General features: G+C 43.7%; 1 protein-coding gene across 1 annotated transcript in view; it reads left to right on the top strand.

Moving 5' to 3' along the window:
* UFSP2 (UFM1 specific peptidase 2) overlaps nucleotides 1–21,466 on the top strand; it is a 228,999-nt gene that overhangs the window by 110,043 nt on the left and 97,490 nt on the right. Inside the window, exon 9 of the mRNA XM_078678042.1 lies at nucleotides 17,404–17,528. Within this exon, the coding sequence (XP_078534168.1) occupies nucleotides 17,404–17,528 (125 nt within the window). The remainder of the gene's footprint in view (nucleotides 1–17,403; nucleotides 17,529–21,466) is intronic.

Genomic DNA, 21,466 nt, shown 5'->3' with positions numbered 1-21,466 from the left:
AGTCTGTGGGTATGGTATCCTCTGCCCCTCACCACTGTGTCAGTCCAAAAGACACTTGGCTCCTCTGGAACACCATACAGATCCCTTTGGTCCATCACTGGCTTCTGGACAGAGTTGGCACCGAGCAGCCGTTTCAGACGCCCCGTCTTTCAGATCGGCGCTTAAAAAACAACCAAAGCCAAAACCTTTGGCATCAAGCAATTATGGGTTCGAAATGACAGCCAGTACCTACCCGACTTTCGGTGCTGAGCCGACCAGCACAGTCGTCGTCCACCGCTTCGGCACTGAGCGGAACTTCGCTGCCGAAGCCTGCGTAAGACCCAAAACCTTTGAAGCAGACATCGAAGCCTTATTCTGGGAAAACCAGTGGAGCAAATACTTCATAGGCTTCAAGAGCAACTGAATGGCAGACAGAAACTGGTTCACATCCAGCCTCATACCGGCCTTATCCTTGCGAGAGCTTCAGCATTTCTCCACCCAAAAAATGGAGACTCTGAACGTACCAGTTCCTGCAAAGCACTGCAGAAATGCGGCGCGCCACCAGTTCTTTGCCTCTTCCACCACCCTCACAAACTCCACCAGTTTCATCCTCTACACCACATTCTACAGGTGACCCACTAGATATCTCTTCTCGGGGGTCTCCACAGCCTGATACAGTTGGGCATGGTGAGGGACAGGACACTAGGGTACACCACCACTTATTGACCCCTGGGATATCTATGATATCGATTCACCAGGGGACACAAATCCAGATCTCTATCCTGCCCGACCTTCCCCTCCTGATGACGCAACATTGTATCAGAAGTTTATAGGGAAAGCTGCTTCTTTCCATCAAGTGGCACTCCATAAAGAGCCCTTGGAAGGAGATTTCCTCTTCAAGACCCTTTCCTCCACTCACAGGGCTCCACAATATGTCCAAATGCTAAAGGGCATGCTTATCCATACAGACATCTTTAAAGACCCTCTTAGGGCTAGGGTTCTAACACCGTGGGGTGACAAAAAATATAAGGCATCCCCATCTGATCCTATTTATATTCGGGGCGAACTTCCACCAGATCCCCTGGTCCTCAACACTCGTCGCAAGCGAGCAAACTCCCAAGCCGGCAGAGATGTCCCACCGCCCTATAAGGAAAGCAAACTTGTAGATGTGGCGGGTAAAAGGGTTGCAGCACAATCCGCCAACCATTATCATATCACCAACTCTAAGTGCCTTCTTGCTCAATTTGATCAAGAAGGCACATCGATCTTGATCTTGCTCACTGGGACGAGATGGAAGACCTGCTCCAAGAACTCCCAGATGAGCATAGAAAACAAACGGGGCCAAGAACTTGTAGCTGAAGGCAAGCTTTTATCCCTCCATCCACTGTGCCTTGGACTCAGCTGACACTTCAGCTAGGGGTATTAATAATGCTATGAAGGCATGCATGGCTCCGCATTTTTGGTTCTCAGGTGAACAAAACATTAGAAAAAAAATCTAAAAAGACACCAAAAGCAATAGGGGCTCTCACAACACCTGCTCCCTGTGGCTCTTTGTGCTGCCCCAGCTACTGTGGAGGTTCTAAAGCAACCTCGTCTGACACCTCCACCTCGTACTAGCGCAATCAGAGTAACATACCTCCCCTTGTGGTTATTTCTGAGGGTTCTACAGAGGTATCAATTCCAAAGGTAGAGGAAAGGGTGATTCCCCACGCAGAACAACACCCACCACCAAACAATGACTTCCCTCTCTTACCTCCCAACCACATTACAGCTGTCAGAGGTCGTTTACAACATTTCCTACCCACACTGCAACAGTTACATCAGACCAGTGGGTGTTGGATATTATCCATCATGGCTATTGTCTGGAGCTCATTACCACACCTCCGAACACTTTACCTCACAATCACAGGCTATCTCTAGAGCTTCAAACATTGCTCAAACAGAATATCTGTGCTCTCCTCTTTAAAGGAGCTATAGAGCTGTACCTATCTATACATCACTAGGGTTCAGGAGTGTGTACTCTATATTTCCTAATACCCCAAAAAGACGGCTCTTTATGGGCAATTCTAGACCTCAGGCCCCTAAACGAATACATCCTATCAGAGCACTTCCACATGGTAACCCTACCATGTGTCTCTTAGGCGTGATGGCCTACTACATTGCCATAGTACCGCATGTGTGTCGCTTGCAGGAATGCTTAGCTCAACAGTGGTCTCAGTCACAGGGTCATTGGAAAGGTCTAGTGTTGATAGGCAGCCACACTAATCACAGACTTCAGTGATGGAACACCAACAACTTATTACAGGGGTGGCCTTTCCTTGACCTTGTTTGCCACATCACTGTCACAATGGATGCATTACCAACGGGATGTGGTGCACACTTACAGAATCTCACAGTACAGGGACTATGGGAGAATAAATAATTGGGTCTCCACATCAACTACCTAGAGCTTCAAGCTGTTCACCTAGCATTGAAAGGCTTTCTACCTCCCCTGATCGGTAAGGTTGTCTTAGTCTGGACAGACAATATGACAGCCATGTACTACCTCAGAAACAAGGGGGAACACGTTCTCCACATCTCTATCACCTATCTCAGACCATTTGGCGATAGGCTCGCCATAGCAACATTAATATGTTAGTGGAATACGTTTTTGCCAACCTCCTCAGCATGATGCGGCAACAAGTCCACGAATGGGTACTCCACCCACAAGACCTCCTCCCATACGTCCACAAAATAGGGTCACCTTTTATAGATCTGTTCACAACCGTGGACAACGCCAAATGCCCAAACTTGGCCTCCAGATTCCCACACCCACAATCCAGCGGCAATGCACCATGTATGAATTGGTCAGGGACATTTGTCTACACTTTTTCTCCTTTACCTCTCCTTCTAATTATGGTTCAAAAGCTCAGGCAAACGTGTCCACACTCATATTAGTAGCTCCCACATGGGCCCATCAGCCTTGGTTCACAATAGTGCTGGACCTCCAGTGGTTCCCCATGAGAAACTCCTCAAGAAGCCGGGCCTTCTCACTCAGATCCATGGAGAATTCAGGCACCCAGATCCCAAGTCTCTCAAACTAGCGATCTGGCACATGAAGTCATAGAGTTCGGTTACCTCAATCTCCCACCTGAATGTATAACCATTCTTAAAGAAGACCGTAGACCTACACTTGAGCATGCTACACAGCTAAATAGAAAAGATTTGTATGTTATTGCCACTCAAAACAAATTGATCCTTTTAATGCCCAGTGCAGAACATTGTCTGTTACTTGCTTCATTTACAACTCTCTGGGCTAGCGTTCACTTCCATAAGGTTACATCTTGCCGCAGTAACTGCCTATCTTCAGAAAAGGCAACACGTTTCTTTATTCACAATGCCAGTAGTTAAAGTCTTCATGGATTGTCTTAAAAGAGTAATTCCACTACCGGTTCCACCAGCCCTCTATTTAAACCCGTGTATACTTGCCCCCTTCAATTTCTGTCTTGGAAGATGGAATTATTAATAGCTTTTAGAACATTGGAATGTTGGGAGCTCCATTGAAAACAATGGAGTGCTCCGGGCTTATAATGGCTGGTATAAGCCTGGAGCTCCAACATTCCGATGTTTCTTTGTCTACAGCTCTGGCTGTGAACAAAGGCTAAAGGGAGCCTGAGGGGATTCCAATCCCCTCACGCTTCCATTAGGCTTTGTTTTTTTTTGTTCGAACATTCTGCCCTCTAGTGGCAGAATGTTCTAATAGCCTTATAGCCCTTCGTAGCTGGAGTATACCGGCTATTAAAGTCCCTCTCCCTTGTCGAAGGCCCTCGCCTTCGGCTCGGGCCTTTAATGCTCAAGAGGGCCTTTAATAGCCGGTATAGCCCTCTACAGTGGGCTATAAGGCTATATTATCTCACTCAGACGTGTTAGTGAGCTCCAAGCATTAACCTTAGACGAACTGTTCTTCTAGCTAAACAGAGACAGGTGGTCCTCCGCACCAACCCTAAATTTCTTCCAAAGATCATCTGTCATTTCCACCACAGTTAATCCAGCTACCGTTTTTTCCCTCAACCAGACTCAGTTGAGGAGAGGGCTCTCCATACAATAAACATCAAAAGAGCCCTCATGTACTACAATGATAGGGCTAAAACTTTTAGAAACACTTAACAACTATTTGTTGCTTTCTTACCAACTCATAAAGGAAAGCCTATATCCAAATCGGGTATTGCCAGATGGTCAGTTAAGTGTATTCAAACATGTTATGCTGAAGCCAAAATAATTCTACGTACACCTCCTAGAGCAGAGGTCTTCAAACTTTTGGATGCCGAGACCCCCTTGTCAACATTTTCAAACGTAAGGACCCCCTCCTGATAAAAATTTCTAAACCTCTAGGTTATGAGGAAGGTGAGGACCAAATTATGCGACAGGCTTGACTAAATTGTGTGAGTAGAAAATGTAAATAATCTTCTGTGATGCTGCGTATTTTGGGGTAGCATTGCTTTATTATTTAGAATTTTTTAAAACACAGTAATACTGAGGAAAGATTTCACCCCATCAGTACCAGTTTATAACCAAAATACAGCAATTAACATCAGAAAGATGTCTAGTCAACCTCTGTGAATGGCCTCCCAATCCGCAGGAATACGCGCTGCCACATTAGAAGCTCACCTGGCCATGGCCGGGAGCAGCAAGGGTGCATTCAAACCGTGGCGGTCTTGTGCAGAGTTAAGCAGTTTACCCATGCCCCTTTCCTCTCACTCCCTTCCTTCCATCCCTCTCTTCTCTCCTCTCCCAACCCCGGATCCCTCTCTCACATTGCAGGCAGATGGTTATTAGCCCCAGGATACCTTTTGGTAACAGTAGCGCACTACAAATGTAAATAATAGGCAGAAGCAGGGGATCCACTAGACCCGAACTTCGGGGGGGGTTAACACTCCCAGCCAGGGCTTGTCTAAGCACTGGTCGCACACGGTGCAACAGTCTTTCCACCTTCTCCATGAATTCCCTCACTACCACTCACCAACAATACACCTCATCTCTCTATAGCACCTGTCTGACAAACATTTCATTTTTTTATAATGCTACTCATAGTTTACTTACACTCAGTTCTGTGATGTGCATGGTACATCTTCTTTGTACCAGGCACTTTAACCTTCTGTGTGGGTGACAAGAGTGCCCATGTGACTGTACGGTGAGCAATGCAACCGTGTGGGAGTAGGGTAAAAGGAGTGACTGCAGGGTGAGTGAGGTGACCATATGAATTTGGGTTCGGCTGTAAGTGCAGAGTGGGACGAATTAGTGCATGGTTAGTGATGGCCTTGTTTGAGTGAGCTACAGATTGAGCAGTAAGGGGGGGACAGGTGAGTGGAGTGTCACATGAGTGCAGGGTGAGAAGTGTGCTTGTGTGACTGCAGGGTGAGGTACAGAGTGAACAATGCAAGCGGATTTTTAGTGCAGAGTGATCACTGTGAGAGCAGGGTGAGTGGGTGAATGTTGTGAGTGCACGGTGATCAGTGTGAGTGCATTGTGATCAGTGTGAGTGCATGGTGATCAGTGTGAGTGCATGGTGATCAGTGTGAGTGCATTGTGATCAATGTGAGTGCATTGTGATCAGTGTGAGTGCATTGTGATCAGTATGAGTGAATTGTGATTACGGTAAGTGTAGGGTGAGCGGGTCGATGGTGTGAGTGCATGGTGATCAGTGTGAGTGCATTGTGATCACTGTAGGTGCAGGGTGAGTGGGTGAATGTTGTGAGTGCATGGTGATCAGTGTGAGTGCACTGTGATCAGTGTGAGTGCATTGTGATCACTGTAGGTGCAGGGTGAGTGGGTGAATGTTGTGAGTGCATGGTGATCAGTGTGAGTGCACTGTGATCAGTGTGAGTGCATTGTGATCACTGTGACTGCAGGGTGAGCGGGCGAATGGTGTGAGTCCATGGTGATCAGTGTGAGTGCACTGTGATCACTGTGAGTGCAGGGTAAGCGGGTGAATGGTGTGAGTGCATGGTGATCAGTGTGAGTGCACTGTGATCAGTGTGTGTGCATTGTGATCACTGTGAGTGCAGGGTGAGCAGGTGAATGTTGTGAGTGCATTGTGATCAGTGTGAGTGCATTGTGATCACTGTAGCTGCAGGGTGAGTGTGTGAATGTTGTGAGTGCACGGTGATCAGTGTGAGTGCACTGTGATCAGTGTGAGTGCATTGTGATCACTGTGAGTGCAGGGTGAGCGGGTGAATGGTGTGAGTGCATTGTGATTGGTGTGAGTGCATGGTGAATAGTGTGAGTGCATGGTGATCAGTGTGAGTGCATGGTGATCAGTGTGAGTGCAGGGTGAGTGGGTGAATAGTGTGAGTGCATGGTGATCAGTGTGAGTGCATTGTGATCGCTGTGAGTGCATTGTGATCGCTGTGAGTGCATTGTGATCGCTGTGAGTGCATGGTGATCAGTGTGAGTGCATTGTGATCACTGGGTGTGCAGGGTGAACGTGAAAGTGAAAGCGAGAATGAGAAGTGAGTAGTCTGAAAGCAGGGTGCATTCCCAGAAACTTGAAGCGTAGGGTTTCAGATATAAGTTAAACTATTGCTATAATGGCATTAATCAGGGTTCGAGGGTGGAGGAAATAAATAATGTGCTGATCCTGCAACAAACTTCCAGTCTGATGATTAGGGTTACCAGCTCATTAGTTTGATGGCCCAGAAATAAGCAGTCACCTACAGCTGTTTTTTTTGCACTTATCTGTGAATACTTAGAACAGCAAATATAAATAGAAAGCACTTTTAATTGTGTTCTAGGGATGCCTCAATGATCCATGACTAATAATTAAAGAGAATAAAGTCAGAAAAGTCACATAACTAATTAATACATAATTTTTTTATTATGACTTTAGTGTCAAGAGCAGGTCTCTGCAGAATCTTTAAACAATACATAGCAGGCATGTTTCTTTTGGCAACCCAACTTTATATTTATTTTCATTAAATGCATTCTCACACTACAGCAGTAAGTGTAAAAATACAAATGTAAGGAATAGGCAGAGTGGGGGCCCAGGGGGTACTGGAACCATAAATAAACTAAGCTTTGGTAATCAGTTAACAAAGGCATGTAAATATGCTAATGGTCTTTAAAGACCTGTGAAAAACCCGGGCCGGAGATAAGACTCCAGACACTGCCCAGCCGAGGCCCCAGGAGCATGAGCTGCACTGCAGCAGCCCGGGCTGAGACAGGATGGGGGATGAGGGGGGGCTGAAGCCCTGGAGGCCAGGGCAGAAGTGACACTGTGAAGGCGCGACCCCCTCTGCATCGCTCCACGGCCCCCCTGGGGGTCGCGCCCCACAGTTTGAAGACCCCTGTCCTAGAGCACAAAATAAAGGAACATCTATGGATTTCCTAGGAAACATTGAAATATCTGAGGTGTAAAGCAGCTATGTGGTCTACACCACACACTTTCACTAAGCATTACTGTGAAGATGTTCTAGCACGCCAACAAGCTAATGTGGGTCAGGCAGTGCTGTACACTTTTTCAAACAACTGCAATGCCACAGGTTAGCCACCACTTCTGAGGATTACTGCTTTACATTCTATGCAAAGCATGTATATCTAGAGCCACACTTGCCTCGAACGGAATATGTTACTTACCCTGTTAGCATCTGTTCATGGCATGTAGTCCTGTAGATTCACAAGACTCCCCGGACACCTGTGACCGTTGCTGCTTCTTTTCTCTTTGTATATGTGGAGAAGTGTGGCTCAATGGTTAGAGCGGCAGACCCTGATGCAGAGGTCTAGCCCGGGACCAGGGTTCAATTCCCCGCCTCGACGGGTCTTGGGCTCAAAATTCCACGGACCTGATAATTCTCGCCTCGGTGCCTATTCCAATCATGGAGTCCCACTCTGCAACTCTGGGCAATAGCTTGCTTAATCTCCACAACGGACCCCACAACGCTAAGGATGCCTGGCCTCCACCTTGGGGGTGCCCAGGAGTGGACACCGCACAGGGAAAGCCAGGATAGGTTCCACAGCGGTATTCGTACAAGCGCCTTGAGACCCTTGCGGGTGAGTAGTGCGCTATACAAGTATCAATTTACAATTTTATATGCACGACATCTCTTTACTTACTACTTACTTTTACACTCCATTCTCACCCATCTGTGGAAAAACAATTTAACCCATGCGCATTATCACCAAGAAGAGGAGTCACTTTACCTCATGACTCAAAAGACTTCTTTGAAGAAACAACTTGCACACATCCGGACCCAGCACTACATGGCAAGAGTATGCATCTACAGCACTACATGCCATGAACCAATGCTTACAGGGTAAGTAACATATTCCGTTCAAAGCCAGTGTGGTTGGGGATAATATATTAATTACACATTGTTGACTTGATATCAGAGTATAATTTTGATATCCTTTTCGTCATTTTGTCATTGAGTCCTTACTTGGCTCTTGTCATCCGATGAGTTCAAAATCATCCATCTTCCACATCCACATAAAAGAGGTGGCAGGCCTGATGTTTTGTTTATAGAGTCACTGCTGCTGTCTCCTCTAAATCTTTAGTTTTTGCACTTCAGTCAAACTACGAGATCACTATCTCAACTTCCTGCTCTAAGTCAGACAGCTGTGAATTTCAGGAATTCTAAGCTAATTTTCTAATGTTTGGGCAGACCTACCATCATGAACTGAAACTCCCCTGCTCATTGACTATATGTCTGCTCTCAGTTATTTCCATTATGTAACTTATCCTACCCATTCAACAGAACGTATTTTATATTTAATCTTCACTTGAATTATCTGTTCCTCTGCCATGGACTGGCCATCATTTGTATATTACACATCGTGTAGTTTCCAACCCTCTCATGGCAGATAGGACTAACTCTCTGAAGACTTCCATCTAACCTGGTTCTGCCTTGGAACCATGTTCTGCACAATTTCCTTCTCTTGGCTCTTGTGCAATTGCTCCTGTTTTTACTCATATTTGCAATTTTCATCTCTTGCTCCTTGGTTCCATCGGAGTGTCTTCATAGGTACCACAGCTGATAAAAAAATATATATGATCTCTCTTTTATTATCAATTTCAGACCAAACTCTATTCTTCCCCTGTCCAAAAATACTTAAATAAGAGGCCAATACTCAGCTATCCTCATTTCTAGAAATTAGTAATTCCCATGACCCAATTCAATCTGGTTTCTGTCCTCTCCACAGCACAAATTCTGCTCTCCTTTCCATCTTAGTCGATCACAGAGGCCTGGTAGATCCGAGTTATATTACCGCTCTGATCTTACTCGACCTCTCAGCATCCTTCAACACACTGTTTCCCATGATCTGCTTTTGCAACATTTACACCTGGTGGAAGTCCGTGACCAGTGCTTGGATGGATTGGCTTCTACATTCCAGATGGTGCCCAAGCAGTTAATTGGTCCATTAAAGGTCTGATTTCAAACCTTTAGCACTTGGAGTTTCCTCCATGTTGAGCCCCACTCTCTTTAACAACTATCTGCTTCTGCTAGCCCATATTATCTGCTCTTTTGGTTTTTCTATCCTAAACTGCATAGACGACACACAGATTCTCATTGGACTTGATGGCCAGTCTTTTTTACACTGAAACTTTTAAACAATGCCTTTGCAAAATTGGCTTTTAAATAAATCAGAGCTTTCTTAAACTATACAGATACAAAAGAAATTATTTGCGGCAGCCATCCCTATACAAGCACGCCGTCATTCCGTCCCATTCAGTTCAAAACTACACAAGGTCTATTCCATTTGCTTTTTCTGCATTTGTATGTTATGGAAAATCTGCCCTTTTCTGTCTTTTAACCTACTATGCTCTCTGGTCCATTCAATGATCCTAAGCCATCTCGACTGCTGTCGTTATTTAGGTCTCCCACCTTCCCTTTTGCAGTGGCACATTGGTTTCCAGTAAGCTGAGGCCTGTCTGGCTTTTAGGCTTCATCGGTCCTGTCATATCATATGAGTCCTATCTTCCTTGCATATGCTTTTAAAGTCCCTCTGATAGGCCATCCGGCCTATCAGAACTGGCCCTCCTTATATGGAAACACAAATTTGCCAGTATGCCCCTAATTGTTCTCTTTAGGTTTGGGTGACTGCACCTTTAAGTCTGACGTTAGCCAAGACCTTTTGATTTTACTAAAACAAAATTTATAATACACTTATTTATTTGGGCGTTAGCCAGACCTCTTCATCCATTGGTCTATTACTGGCTCTTACTTTTATCTTCTACCCCCTACTGCATATAGCATGGGGCAGTGGAGCAGGCCACGTCACCCATTGGGTAACTTTACTGTGATTGACGAACTTCTCTTGTTTCACAAGGTGCACATTTACTCTCAATGTAGTGCCATTCAATGCCTTGGACTACTACAGCAATGTGTGCTTCTTCAGGCTGAAAACAATAGTTTTGCTTTGAAACATTTTTTCTTTTTTGATTGATGAGGGCCTGTCAGCTTTCCCAACAGTAATCTTTTGCACAAACTATAGCAAAGCAAGCATTGCCAAAATCAAAAGGGAGCCAGCCAATACCGTACCTGTTTGCTTTACCGATGTTTGTTACATCTGGTAGTTCACATTAGAATTCTGCCTAATATTCTGTAACTCACATTTATCAGTTACTTTACCACCGGATTTTTCAATGTGTACTACATATGTTTTTTCCAAAGAACTCTTTGTACACCGCTCTCTGGTACTGCTATCTCTCAATTTCTAAGCACGGGCCATATTATGAATAATCGTTTGTTTTAACAGTCTTTTAACAATATTGTCCCAGTACCAGCTATCCTGAGGGAAACTTCAGAGGTATCCAGCTGCTAGATAGTTCAGTTAGTCTTTCACCCAGGTTGGATCACAAATTTGCATAAGACAGCTGTAGACCAGTGAGTGCAGGGAGTTTCTCTGAAGGAGGCCTGTTTTGTGTGTGGAGAAGCGGCATGACTGCTAGCCTTTTCCCATACCAGAGACTAAAGGCCATATGTTGAGCGTCAAAACCTGTCCTATGGGGTTTGAGTGGCCTCTTGTCAGGCATGCGCTACAGACAGACGTGTAGTACATAGTTCGACATCTGGGGGTTTTAAACCTGTGATGGTCTAGGTACATGCTTTTCCCACAAGATGGATACAAGGCACATAGGTGTCATACCTCCATTACAGGACCTGAGGGCTTGCAATGGACAATCAAAGTCTGATCTTCGGGTATAAAGGGATGGCCCCAGAGTGATTGACTTTCAAACAACCCTCAGACAGTCTTAGCTGGAATTACCATGCCTGACTACTTTGAAAGAACTTTAGCACTGGGCTCAGTGCTGATTTAACAATAGAGTAGCGTGCAAACTCTAGACATACAACCACCTAATACACACTATGACAACCAACTTAAAAAAATATTTTTTAATTTATTAAGCTTGGTACATGGAAAGCGGGTCGGAGGCAGGAATAGATAACACCGTAACAGAGTGGCCCTGACACAAAAACGGGGGCCCCTAGTGGGTCCAAAAATTGGTTAAATATCAGCGTTGGATCTATAAAAAGAAGTAGGAAACGGTGGTAAGTGCAACTTTAGGATCCTTGAACCTTATCATACAGTTCTATCCATTAAAGGGACAAAGAAATAGGAATATGCCATTGGGGACAGGCTCCTGCCAGAGTTAAATAAGATATTTATACATAAAGGACCTCCGACCAATAGAAATAGCTGTTATACAGTCAGGGGCTGATAAAAAAGAAGATACAAAATAGGTTGAGTACATTGTACGCACCTTGGCTTCATGAATGCCATTTTTACATACTGAAGACACGTAATCGCCAATACAAAGTGCTGAACGGAGCTACCCATTTTTAGTCCATAACCTAATAAAAGATGAGGGGCGGTCACATACTAAATCGTTGAAGAGTGCAGCAAAGTATCCACTGGTAAAGAAAACCCTGAAGAAGGCATTTGCCGAAACGCGTTGGTGGTATTCTTCAAATGACTACCAGTGTTCTGTATATACGACTCTAATCTTATTGCAAATTGTGTCCTGACAATACGGATTGTGAAAAATGTAATAAGCTGCTCAACCATCTATCATATATAAATGGGTGTATTTGATCCGTACACAAATACAAACCTTCCAGGTGACATCATAATTGGTATTAATATGTGGCTTTAACCAGTGTAATATATGTTGTAATGTATATTTATTTATGTTTTGAAGCAAATCATGTATAAATTGAATCTATTTATATGCATATATTTTTTCTATCCATAAAAAACACAAAAAGATTTTAAGTTGTTTGTCATAGTGTGTATTATGTGGTTGTATGTCTAGAGTTTGCACGCTACTCTATTGTTAAATCAGCTCTGAGCCCGGTGCTAAAGTTCTTTTAAAGTAGTTGATTTCCCTGTTAGGGTTTTATCCTTTTTACAGGGGCCCGTGCGTTTTCCAAAGTTATTACCATGCCTGACACCAGACTTGCCCACCAGTGGATTTAAAGCATACTCATTCTGATTTCAGGGTCTTGAAAGACTCCCATATTGTTATTTTTCGTGCTACTTTCCGAAGTTGAAACTGGGAAATTTTCACACATACAGCCTTCCTTGAATGTGATAGCCATATCTCAGACTCACTCCACAGAAACAAATCCTGATTCCCCCATTACACATGGTCATCATGGTAGAACCAGAAAGTACTATTGAAAGTTAATAGGGAAGACAGTTGAATGTCTCGTTACCATCTCAGAAACTTGCGATCGGTAACAAGACATTCACTCACAGTTAGTCACTTTAAATTCTAGGCATGCCCAGATTGTTTTCATCTTTTAAATTCATGCACCTCGGAAGCTAGCAATCGTTGGCATTCGTTGACTGTAGAATTACAACAACTATCCAAGTACGAGATGGAATGATCAATGGAACCATCATTGATTTAATGAGCTATTTGTAGAATCATGTTACTGACCCTGTGTGCTTACTCATGCATGCCTTAAGCTTCAATACAAGTGTATTCTACTTGCAGGAACAACCAGTTAACCACATCTGCTTGAGCAAGAGGAATCAGTATGCCCATCCTGGGCGACTTTCACACAAAGGCTGCCTTTGGTTCATGCTACCTGCTTTGATTGAGTGAACAGGATAATCCTAAAGGAACTGGCAGCCCAGTTTGCTCTGTGAGAATAGAAGGGAGATTGAGGACAAGGTGCATTCTTAACAAGACATTTGGGTTCTGTCCACACCACGGGCATGTGCAGTTGGAACACCCCACAAAACAGTGGTTCCGAGCTTCTGCAGAAATGCATAGGTAAAGGTGGAGAACAGCATGGCATACAAGGCCCAGACCTCCAGGTGCTATCTGGGGCGGATGCTACCCTACCTCATCTATTCTGATCAGACCACTGGGAGCTGTCAGGCTGATTGAATTATGATCTCCTGGGTGCGGAGGCAAAAAAAGGGCCTCTCCTAGGTACCCCTTTAAGTTGGACAGTCGTAGGGAGGGTAGAAACTCTTAGCTTGAAACAAAAGCAGAAGTTGTCCAAGCAGCTCCCTAATAAACCATGTAAAGTAGTCAGTCACAGTACAGAAATGAGTGAACATCCCTGAGTAGGTTTCCTTGTTATATGTGCAACCTCTATGAATGATGGGACATTCCTCATATATCTGATCTTATAGAGCTCTGACTGGGCCAAAAGCTTCAAATGAGCTCTTACAGGAACTTCCAGAGCAGTTCAGACAACGTGTGTTACCATTAATTTCCGATGGCAACCTGATGGCTAACATATGTATATTTGGTTGTGACAGGCATTCCAAAGAGAGTTGTGCACACTTTTCTGCTTACACTCAGGAGGCAGACGGGGCATGGAGGGACACCCTAGGCCGCTGGCGGGAGCCAGGGTTTATGGGCCAGATTTTGGGGGCCTGCTGGAGCTTTGGCTAGGATCCAGTAGGAGTTTTTTGCCAGTACTGCGCCGGGGGGGCCTTGGCAATCTTCTACAAGGCTGCAATGCGTGCAAAGGCCTACCCAGACCAGCATATGGAATCGAAGTTCATGACCCCTGCCCTGGTCAGCATGCAGTCTCGCAAAGCTCTGACTGAAGCCTGGTCAGTGCTTTCAACCCTGTTTAGCTCTGGAACTATCCCAAAGCCTCTAAAATCCCACCTGGACACTTTTGACATGACAGGTTGGCAAATGGAGGCAAGACCAAGTGGCCCAAGCCCGAGCCTGTTTCCGCTATGTCCGAAGACCTGTTCATAGTATTTTGACCTTCAAGAGAAGCTGAGCTATCTCCAGGTCAAGAGAATTCCTTCCTTGTCACTTTGGGACACCACGGGCCGGTGAAATGAGCCAACGTCCAGGAGCCCAAACCCAGGGCCTCCAGGACCTCTGAGAAGGGCTGGTCAGAACTTTCAACTCTACCGGAGCTGGGGGCCCACTTTGGGTCTCTAGATCCCCATCTTTGGCACTTTGTGACAGCATGTAGTGGGGAATAGAGTCAATGCTCAGGGCCCCAAATCCCAAGCCTACCAGAGCTGACCCCCTTTTTAGCTTTTTATCTAGACAGAGCAAGTCAGCCTTTATTCAGCCCGTGGAAGTGGGTCACAGGTACCATTCGGAGACACCAATGGTTGTTGCTTGACACCCAAGTCCAGGCCGTGCCAAGCTCCGACTGAGACTTGTCGGAGATTTCAAACTCGCAGAAGCTTGTCACCCCATCCTGGGCACTTTGTGATTTTCCATGCCAGTAAATTGAGACCAGACCCAGAGTCTACACCCTTGGCCTGCAGGAACTTTGACTGGGACCTGTCAAAGCCTTCCACTTTGCTGGAGCCATAGAACTTTTTTCAACAATCCCAGTCAGTAATCTTTCAATAGTTTGTGACCTGAATTATGGTCGAAAAACTCTGATATTAATGAAAACACTATTTAAAAGCTAATTTAGCAACTATCGAAGTAATCGTGAATGAAGTGGGGACAGTTCAACTATTTAACTTAAAGCTCACAGCCTCATATAAATAAAGGTTTTGGGGGGTCACCTTTTTACCATTTTATTTTTTTAGTTGAGGGAACTATACGAGTTGAAACAATGTGCACATGCTTGGATCCTGTACCTATGAACAGTGGCCTGTGGATTTAATTCTCTGTGATATTTGCAGCACCTGTGTCTATCGAATGAAGATGCACAAACCCCTTTTGCTCATAGGATGTGGAATCAGATAAGAGGGTCACTTTTAGAGACAAGGCACCAGATGTACTAATATACTTGTCGCAATTTGCAACCAATATTTTTTCAATCAGTGTGGAATTTTGCAAACCGACCTGTTCCGAATCAGAGTGGGTCTCAATCCAACCCTCATTATTATTTATAAGGTAGGCTGCACATTGCTGCTCACTCCATGAGTGGCTATCGCAGGAATCGTGGCTTGCAAGGACTAGCTATTTCTTTTATTTGTATTTATTTTTTAAACAGAGTTTTCAAAAGTTTCTAAATTGTTTGAGAGCTGGAAGTGGTTTGCTGGACCACTGCCTGCTCTCTCCCCAAAACGTTTTTCCCGGGAAACTTTTTTCAGCAATCCCAGCTTGGGAATCAGTAATCTTTTAATAGTTTGTGACCTGAATTATGGTCGCAAACCACTGATATATTGCATATCTATTAAATATTTGGAAGGGACGCCACAACATGCCTCTACAAAATGGCAATTCGGTTTCCAGTCACAATTCCATTTTAGGAGTCGGTAATACTGCCCTCAGTCCTAAAATGAGATTCGTAAATTGCAAAAACATTGTTGCGTTTAAAAACTCCAATTCAGAGTGTTTGCAGCTGAAAAATGGTTCTTACATCTGGCCCTTGGAGCAAAATACACTGGTGTATATGGAAACAGGCTAACAAAAGCAGGTGGCATTTATTCATAACAGCAAGATTGGAAGGCAAGTGTATGAGTCACGCTAGCATGTACAGGACGGCATATGTCTCCGTTTGTCACCCAAGTTATGCATCAACCATGGGCATCCTTCGCAAATAGGTGATCTCTGGTCCAGGGGAGATGTGGTGCCGTTTTCAACATTACAACAACGATTTGAAATGGCGTCCACAGAGTTTTTTCGCTATCTGCAGATCCGTCATGCCCTGTACTCTGCTATACCGAAGAACACCTCACTCCCTGACTCCTCCCTGCTGGAGGATAGACTCCTGGATGGCTACCTGCCGGAAATGGCAGTCTCACTTACTTACAAGAAGCTCCTCCATAATACCCCTGGTCCTCTCGAAACACTTAAGGGGAAATGGGTGGCAGACGGCCTTGAAATGGACGATGACGAATGGCGGGAGGCGGTGGCGTCCCCCCCGGAAGGTGGGTATACCCGCTCGATTACGGCTAGTCCATAGGACCTACGTCACCGGACCACAAATGGTGCACATGGGAAGGGGAGTAGGGGTGATTGCCGTATGGGGTGTGGACAGGTGGCCACATTTATGCACATCCTCTGGGATTGTGACTGTATACAGTGGTTTTAACAAGCGGTACACCGAACCTTTAGGTCTGTCCTGCACAAACATATACACACTGAGGCAAAGCGCTGCATTCTTAACATTCGGGAGCCTGCTGACCTCACCACCTCCCAGAGGAGCTGGGTAACTCTGGGTCTTTCGGCAGCTAAAAGGGATATAGCGCAACTCTGGGGATCTGATACACCTCCCACATTGATTCCGTGGAAACAAAACATGGACTGGTGCATGTTTCGAGAAAAGACTGTATATATTGCAAGGGGCTGTCCAAAAAAGTGTTCCGCAATTTGGGGGGCATAGAACTCCTACAAAGGTGACATCTGCGAAGCCCCATTGGTACCCATTGATGATGAAGACCTATCCTCTTGAGCCCAAACGTGAGATTTATTTTGTGTGATGTTTTTGACGATCTACAATCTGGATATTTTTGATGTTTACTGTATTGCTTATTTCCTCAACAGTGCTGCTATCTCTTTATATTTTCAATAAAAAGAGTTATAAAAAACACCATGGGCATCCTTGAGGTTGCTTGATATACTTAACTGATCTATTTCAAATTGTCTTCTCAACTGACCATTTAGAGTGAGTGACTTGGAGGTTCTACCGCTCTTGAAAATAGGAAGTCACAAAATGTATGTTATTTTTAAAAGTGAATAATAACAGCACACCACACCTAAATTATGTTGCATGCTTTATAAATAAATACTAAGATTCATTCACTGGCTCAGTCGGTACATTGAAGTGAAATTATATGGTTCTCTAAAGCCGTAATTGCTACATGCTAATATGTACCCAGCTACTGTTAGTGACCTCTTTTGACTACTCACTGTGTTGGATTTTTTTTATCATTTTGGGAATTAACATCTGTAAAATGTTTTGCTAAATTAGATTTAATAGTTTACAACCTACATAGGAACCCCCCACCCTCTCTTCCTAGCATACTAAGGATTCTTTTGTCTGTGACCAGGCTCTTGTTGATGTCGGAGACAAACCTGCAGCGTTTGTCGGATCTCGCCAGTGGATTGGATCAATTGAGGTGCAGCTGGTTTTGAATCAACTGTTAGGAATCACCTCAAAAATAATGTTTGTAAGGTAAATACAAGAGTACAACTGTTTTACTTTCGTATGTGGTTGAGCTCATGTTGAGGTTGTTAATGCAAGAAAGAGAGATAACCTTAAGGCAAAAACAAATTAGAACATTGGTAGACTAGCAATATTGAGTGCATTGTCAAATAAGGAGCAATGGTGTGTTTCTCATCCATTTTCTACACTTCTGATCTGTGTATTTGTTTTATGTTAATTGTTGTTTTCTAAAGAACTTGTGCAACCAGATGGTTATTTCAGAGCACTCGAATGAGAAGCAGGGGGAGGAATTTGTAGGAGGAAAAATACATCAGAATGATTAGATTGACCGTACTACAACATTCAGAAAGACCACGCCACTCTGTAGCTTTCGACCAGCCCCACCTTGGAGAACCCTTTTCCAAAGCAGGACTTGCCAGATGTTACTTACCTGTGACAGTTGTTTGGTAGCTTGCAGTGGTGCAGATTTACATGCACTCACCGTCTGCCCCCTAATGCAAGCCCACTCTATGATACCTGCAACTTTTAATTACACGTATGCACAGTTCTATATCTTCCTTGCGTTACATCTGTATGTCCACTTACTTGAATGAAGATGGAGGTATGTGCAAAGCATGTGAGTCTACAGCACAATAAACTGAAAACTAATGTTTACTGGTACGTAACGTTTTCCTTCTTCACCGTGAATGAGGGAAAAACATGCACATACGGCTACCACCCCTAGTGTAGCTTATTGCACTATGGTCGTTTACACAGTAGTCATGACACCAATGTGTTACAGCTCACAACCGTTCTCACTGCATACAGTATAATGAAACCCTCTAGCATGTTTGTGAATGACAAATGATAGATATAAAAGCCATACTACAATGTACCAAAACAGATGACATTTCCGCGAAGAGGAACTACTTTCATAGAGAAAGAAACCGCTATATGCCATTCATATTGTATATAGGAATGATGCTTGTTGTGAATACATTTTTGACAAGCATAGATACAATCAACTTTATGCACAACTTATCCCAGTTAAAATGCATAGGTGATATTCATAATTAAATCTTTAGTTCAAATAATAAAGCCCAAGAGAGCAAAAAGATATTTCACTGGCCCTTAAATCATTTGTAGGTATATAACAACCCATAAAGTATTCCTGTCAATCCATATCATAGATCAAATGTTCATCTTCCTATCATTGTTGTCCTGCCATATGATGTTGTAAAATAACATTATACACAACAGCCAGCAGCAAAAGGAAGCAATACTAATGAAATATATATGAATAGTATATCTAATGTAAATGAATCATATTAAACAGCCTTGCATCAGTCTCTATTCCACGTACATTCCATGTTCTATAGTTAGCAATCATAAATGAATCAAAAGTTATTTTTGAATTTTCAACCCATCAGGGTTTTTTATAGCACAATTGTGTATTTAGATTGCAAACACCTCCTAAGCAAGGTTCTTTCTCCTGCCTTGTTTATTGCATTAAGCAACATACTTCAAAGTTGTGTTGCAGAGATTCTGCACAAACACAGAACTATGAGTAGGATTATGGGACCTTAGTGCCTAGGAATTGGGTCATCCTACCACCTTAGTATCCATAAGCCCAGGACCGACTACCTATAGTGCTTCACTTGCTCTCCTACTCACAGGGAGAAAAACCATTAGACACCCCATAACACAACACTCCCAACTCTCTCAGGAATCGTGGTTGCAAGACACACACTTTCGCTCGCACTCTTGTGCTTGTCCACAATAAGATCTAATTGTGACACAAACCAGTTTAAAATATTTATTTTAACTAATGTGCTCTAATATGCGGTATACGTGCCACAATAAGCAGGAAAATGCATAACACAAATATAGTAAACATAGCAATTATTCCGTAAATCATGAAAGGAGCTCCCATTATTAAAAGACAGTGTAGCCTAATCTCCCACCCCTTGTATAGAAGCAGAATGATTATATATAGGGCTCCCGGTTTTATGCTATTTATTTTTTTAACATTTCCGTCTGTATTTATCCATATTTAATTTTTTGTCATTTTTTCAGTATTTATCCATATTTATTTTGTAGCAAGCTAAAAAAAGATTCTGTAACTAGTATTTATTCACATTTATTTAAAAAAACAATGCGCGCTTGGTTGTTAAAGGTTCAGATAGATTTATGCAGATGGGTAAATGTGTTACTGCTTCTAACAAAGAGATCCTTTTGTTACTTGCTGTTAAGAAATTGCAAACCTTCTAATATAAGACAGTGAGCTATGAAGGGCCTTATAAGCCTCGCTGTCTTATGTAACACATCCTATGCATTGATTTACACATGATTTATTGTATTGTATTGTAATTGCATTTATATAGCGCTTACTACCCTTTATGGCATTGAAGCGCTTTTTTATCCAGTAGCACGCTACTCCAGAACTAACTCACAAAATCAGTATAACCCCGCAGGACGAGCACAGGCATTGACCAGTAAAGGTTAACGCCGTCCTCACTTGTTCTGTCCCCACCGCTTCTTGCTCCAGGAGGAGCCTCCCCAGACCGAAAATGCTGCGGTACTCTGCAGTAAATACGGTGCTGTGCAGAGCTCCCTGTGAAAGTCGCACTGGTCCTGCAATCACCCACCACAGTCTTAAAGAGGACTTTAACAACGTTGCCAAATTATGAAAATGTCACTCATAACAATGTGAAACCTTGGCAGCTATGTGTGCGCATTAACGTAAAAAAATGTCCACAAAGAAAAAATGACGGGAAAGAAACAAGGGGGCACACTCAACTCTCCCCCTCCCCTCTGTATGTTAAAAATGTTGTAAGGCACGGAAAACACACTCTATTGACACCCTCCAACACTTACTACAGAGGCCATTAGACCGATATCGTGCACACTCAGAGGCACGAAGCACGAAAAAGCAGCTGCACTACAGGTCCAGCAAGCAGCTGGCTCCGAAGATCATTTCACACGAAAGTATAATGTGTGATGTAAAACGCACATGCATATCTCTTGAATCTAGGAGCTGAACAAAGTCAAAAGCATGCCTCTCAAGAATCTGTGAAGTGATTAGCGTTGTGCATTTGTTTTCCTCCATTTCTTTTAGGTGTGCATCCAACCGCACCTCTGCTCCCACCAGGAATGCTCAAAGCCAGGATACTTAAACAAAAGGAGGCCTTTTGTTTAAGTATCCTTTGTATTGACTCAGCTGAAATTCGATAAGCCATCTCCCCACCTGCGCTCGGACAGACTTGCCTTCTCCTTGAAGACCACAACAAAGTTAAACCTATTTATTGACATTTTTCTTTTTTTATATATAAATGCAGACAAAGGAAATATATTTTTCCGGCTGTATTGATATGTAAAAATCCATTTAAACAGAAAACCGGGAGCCTAAATTATATATTAGAAGATCTCTGGGCGTTATGTGCAGACCCCGTACCACAGTCTATAGATGGTAGAACTACATCATAGGTGCTGTCCTGCTCTTCTGCCTGGAAAGGTCCCTCTCCAAGTGTGAGCCATCTATTTGTGTATTTCAATAAGACCAAAGCACGTATTCCTAAAACAACAGCTGCACCAGTATGTTTTGTCTAGGCACTAGGGCGCGACCAGAACAGAATAAAAAGGGGCATTGTTGATCGACTTCGCTCGCAATGTTAAGACTAAATCCCAGGAACCTGCAGAATGTGAACACAGCGATAGGTTGTCATGTGAAAACGGCAAGAGAGACATTTGCAAACTAAACTCGTGTAGTAACGTGCGCAAAGCAGCAGGCAATCCGCAGCGTGCTCATACTAACTTAGAGAAGACGATAATGTCCCCATGGGCCATGTGACAGTTGTGGAGTTGTTAACTAAAACTGGGATGGACATTGCAAAAGTATCGGGCGTAGGGTGCAGCAATACATTATCTAGTTCCTTGATAACCCTTAGATGCTCTTGAACCTGCTCTTT

This window comes from Lissotriton helveticus, chromosome 2_2 (genome assembly GCF_964261635.1).
Source record: "Lissotriton helveticus chromosome 2_2, aLisHel1.1, whole genome shotgun sequence".
Lineage (NCBI taxonomy): Eukaryota > Metazoa > Chordata > Amphibia > Caudata > Salamandridae > Lissotriton > Lissotriton helveticus.
This window is presented reverse-complemented; position numbering and strand designations above follow the sequence as displayed.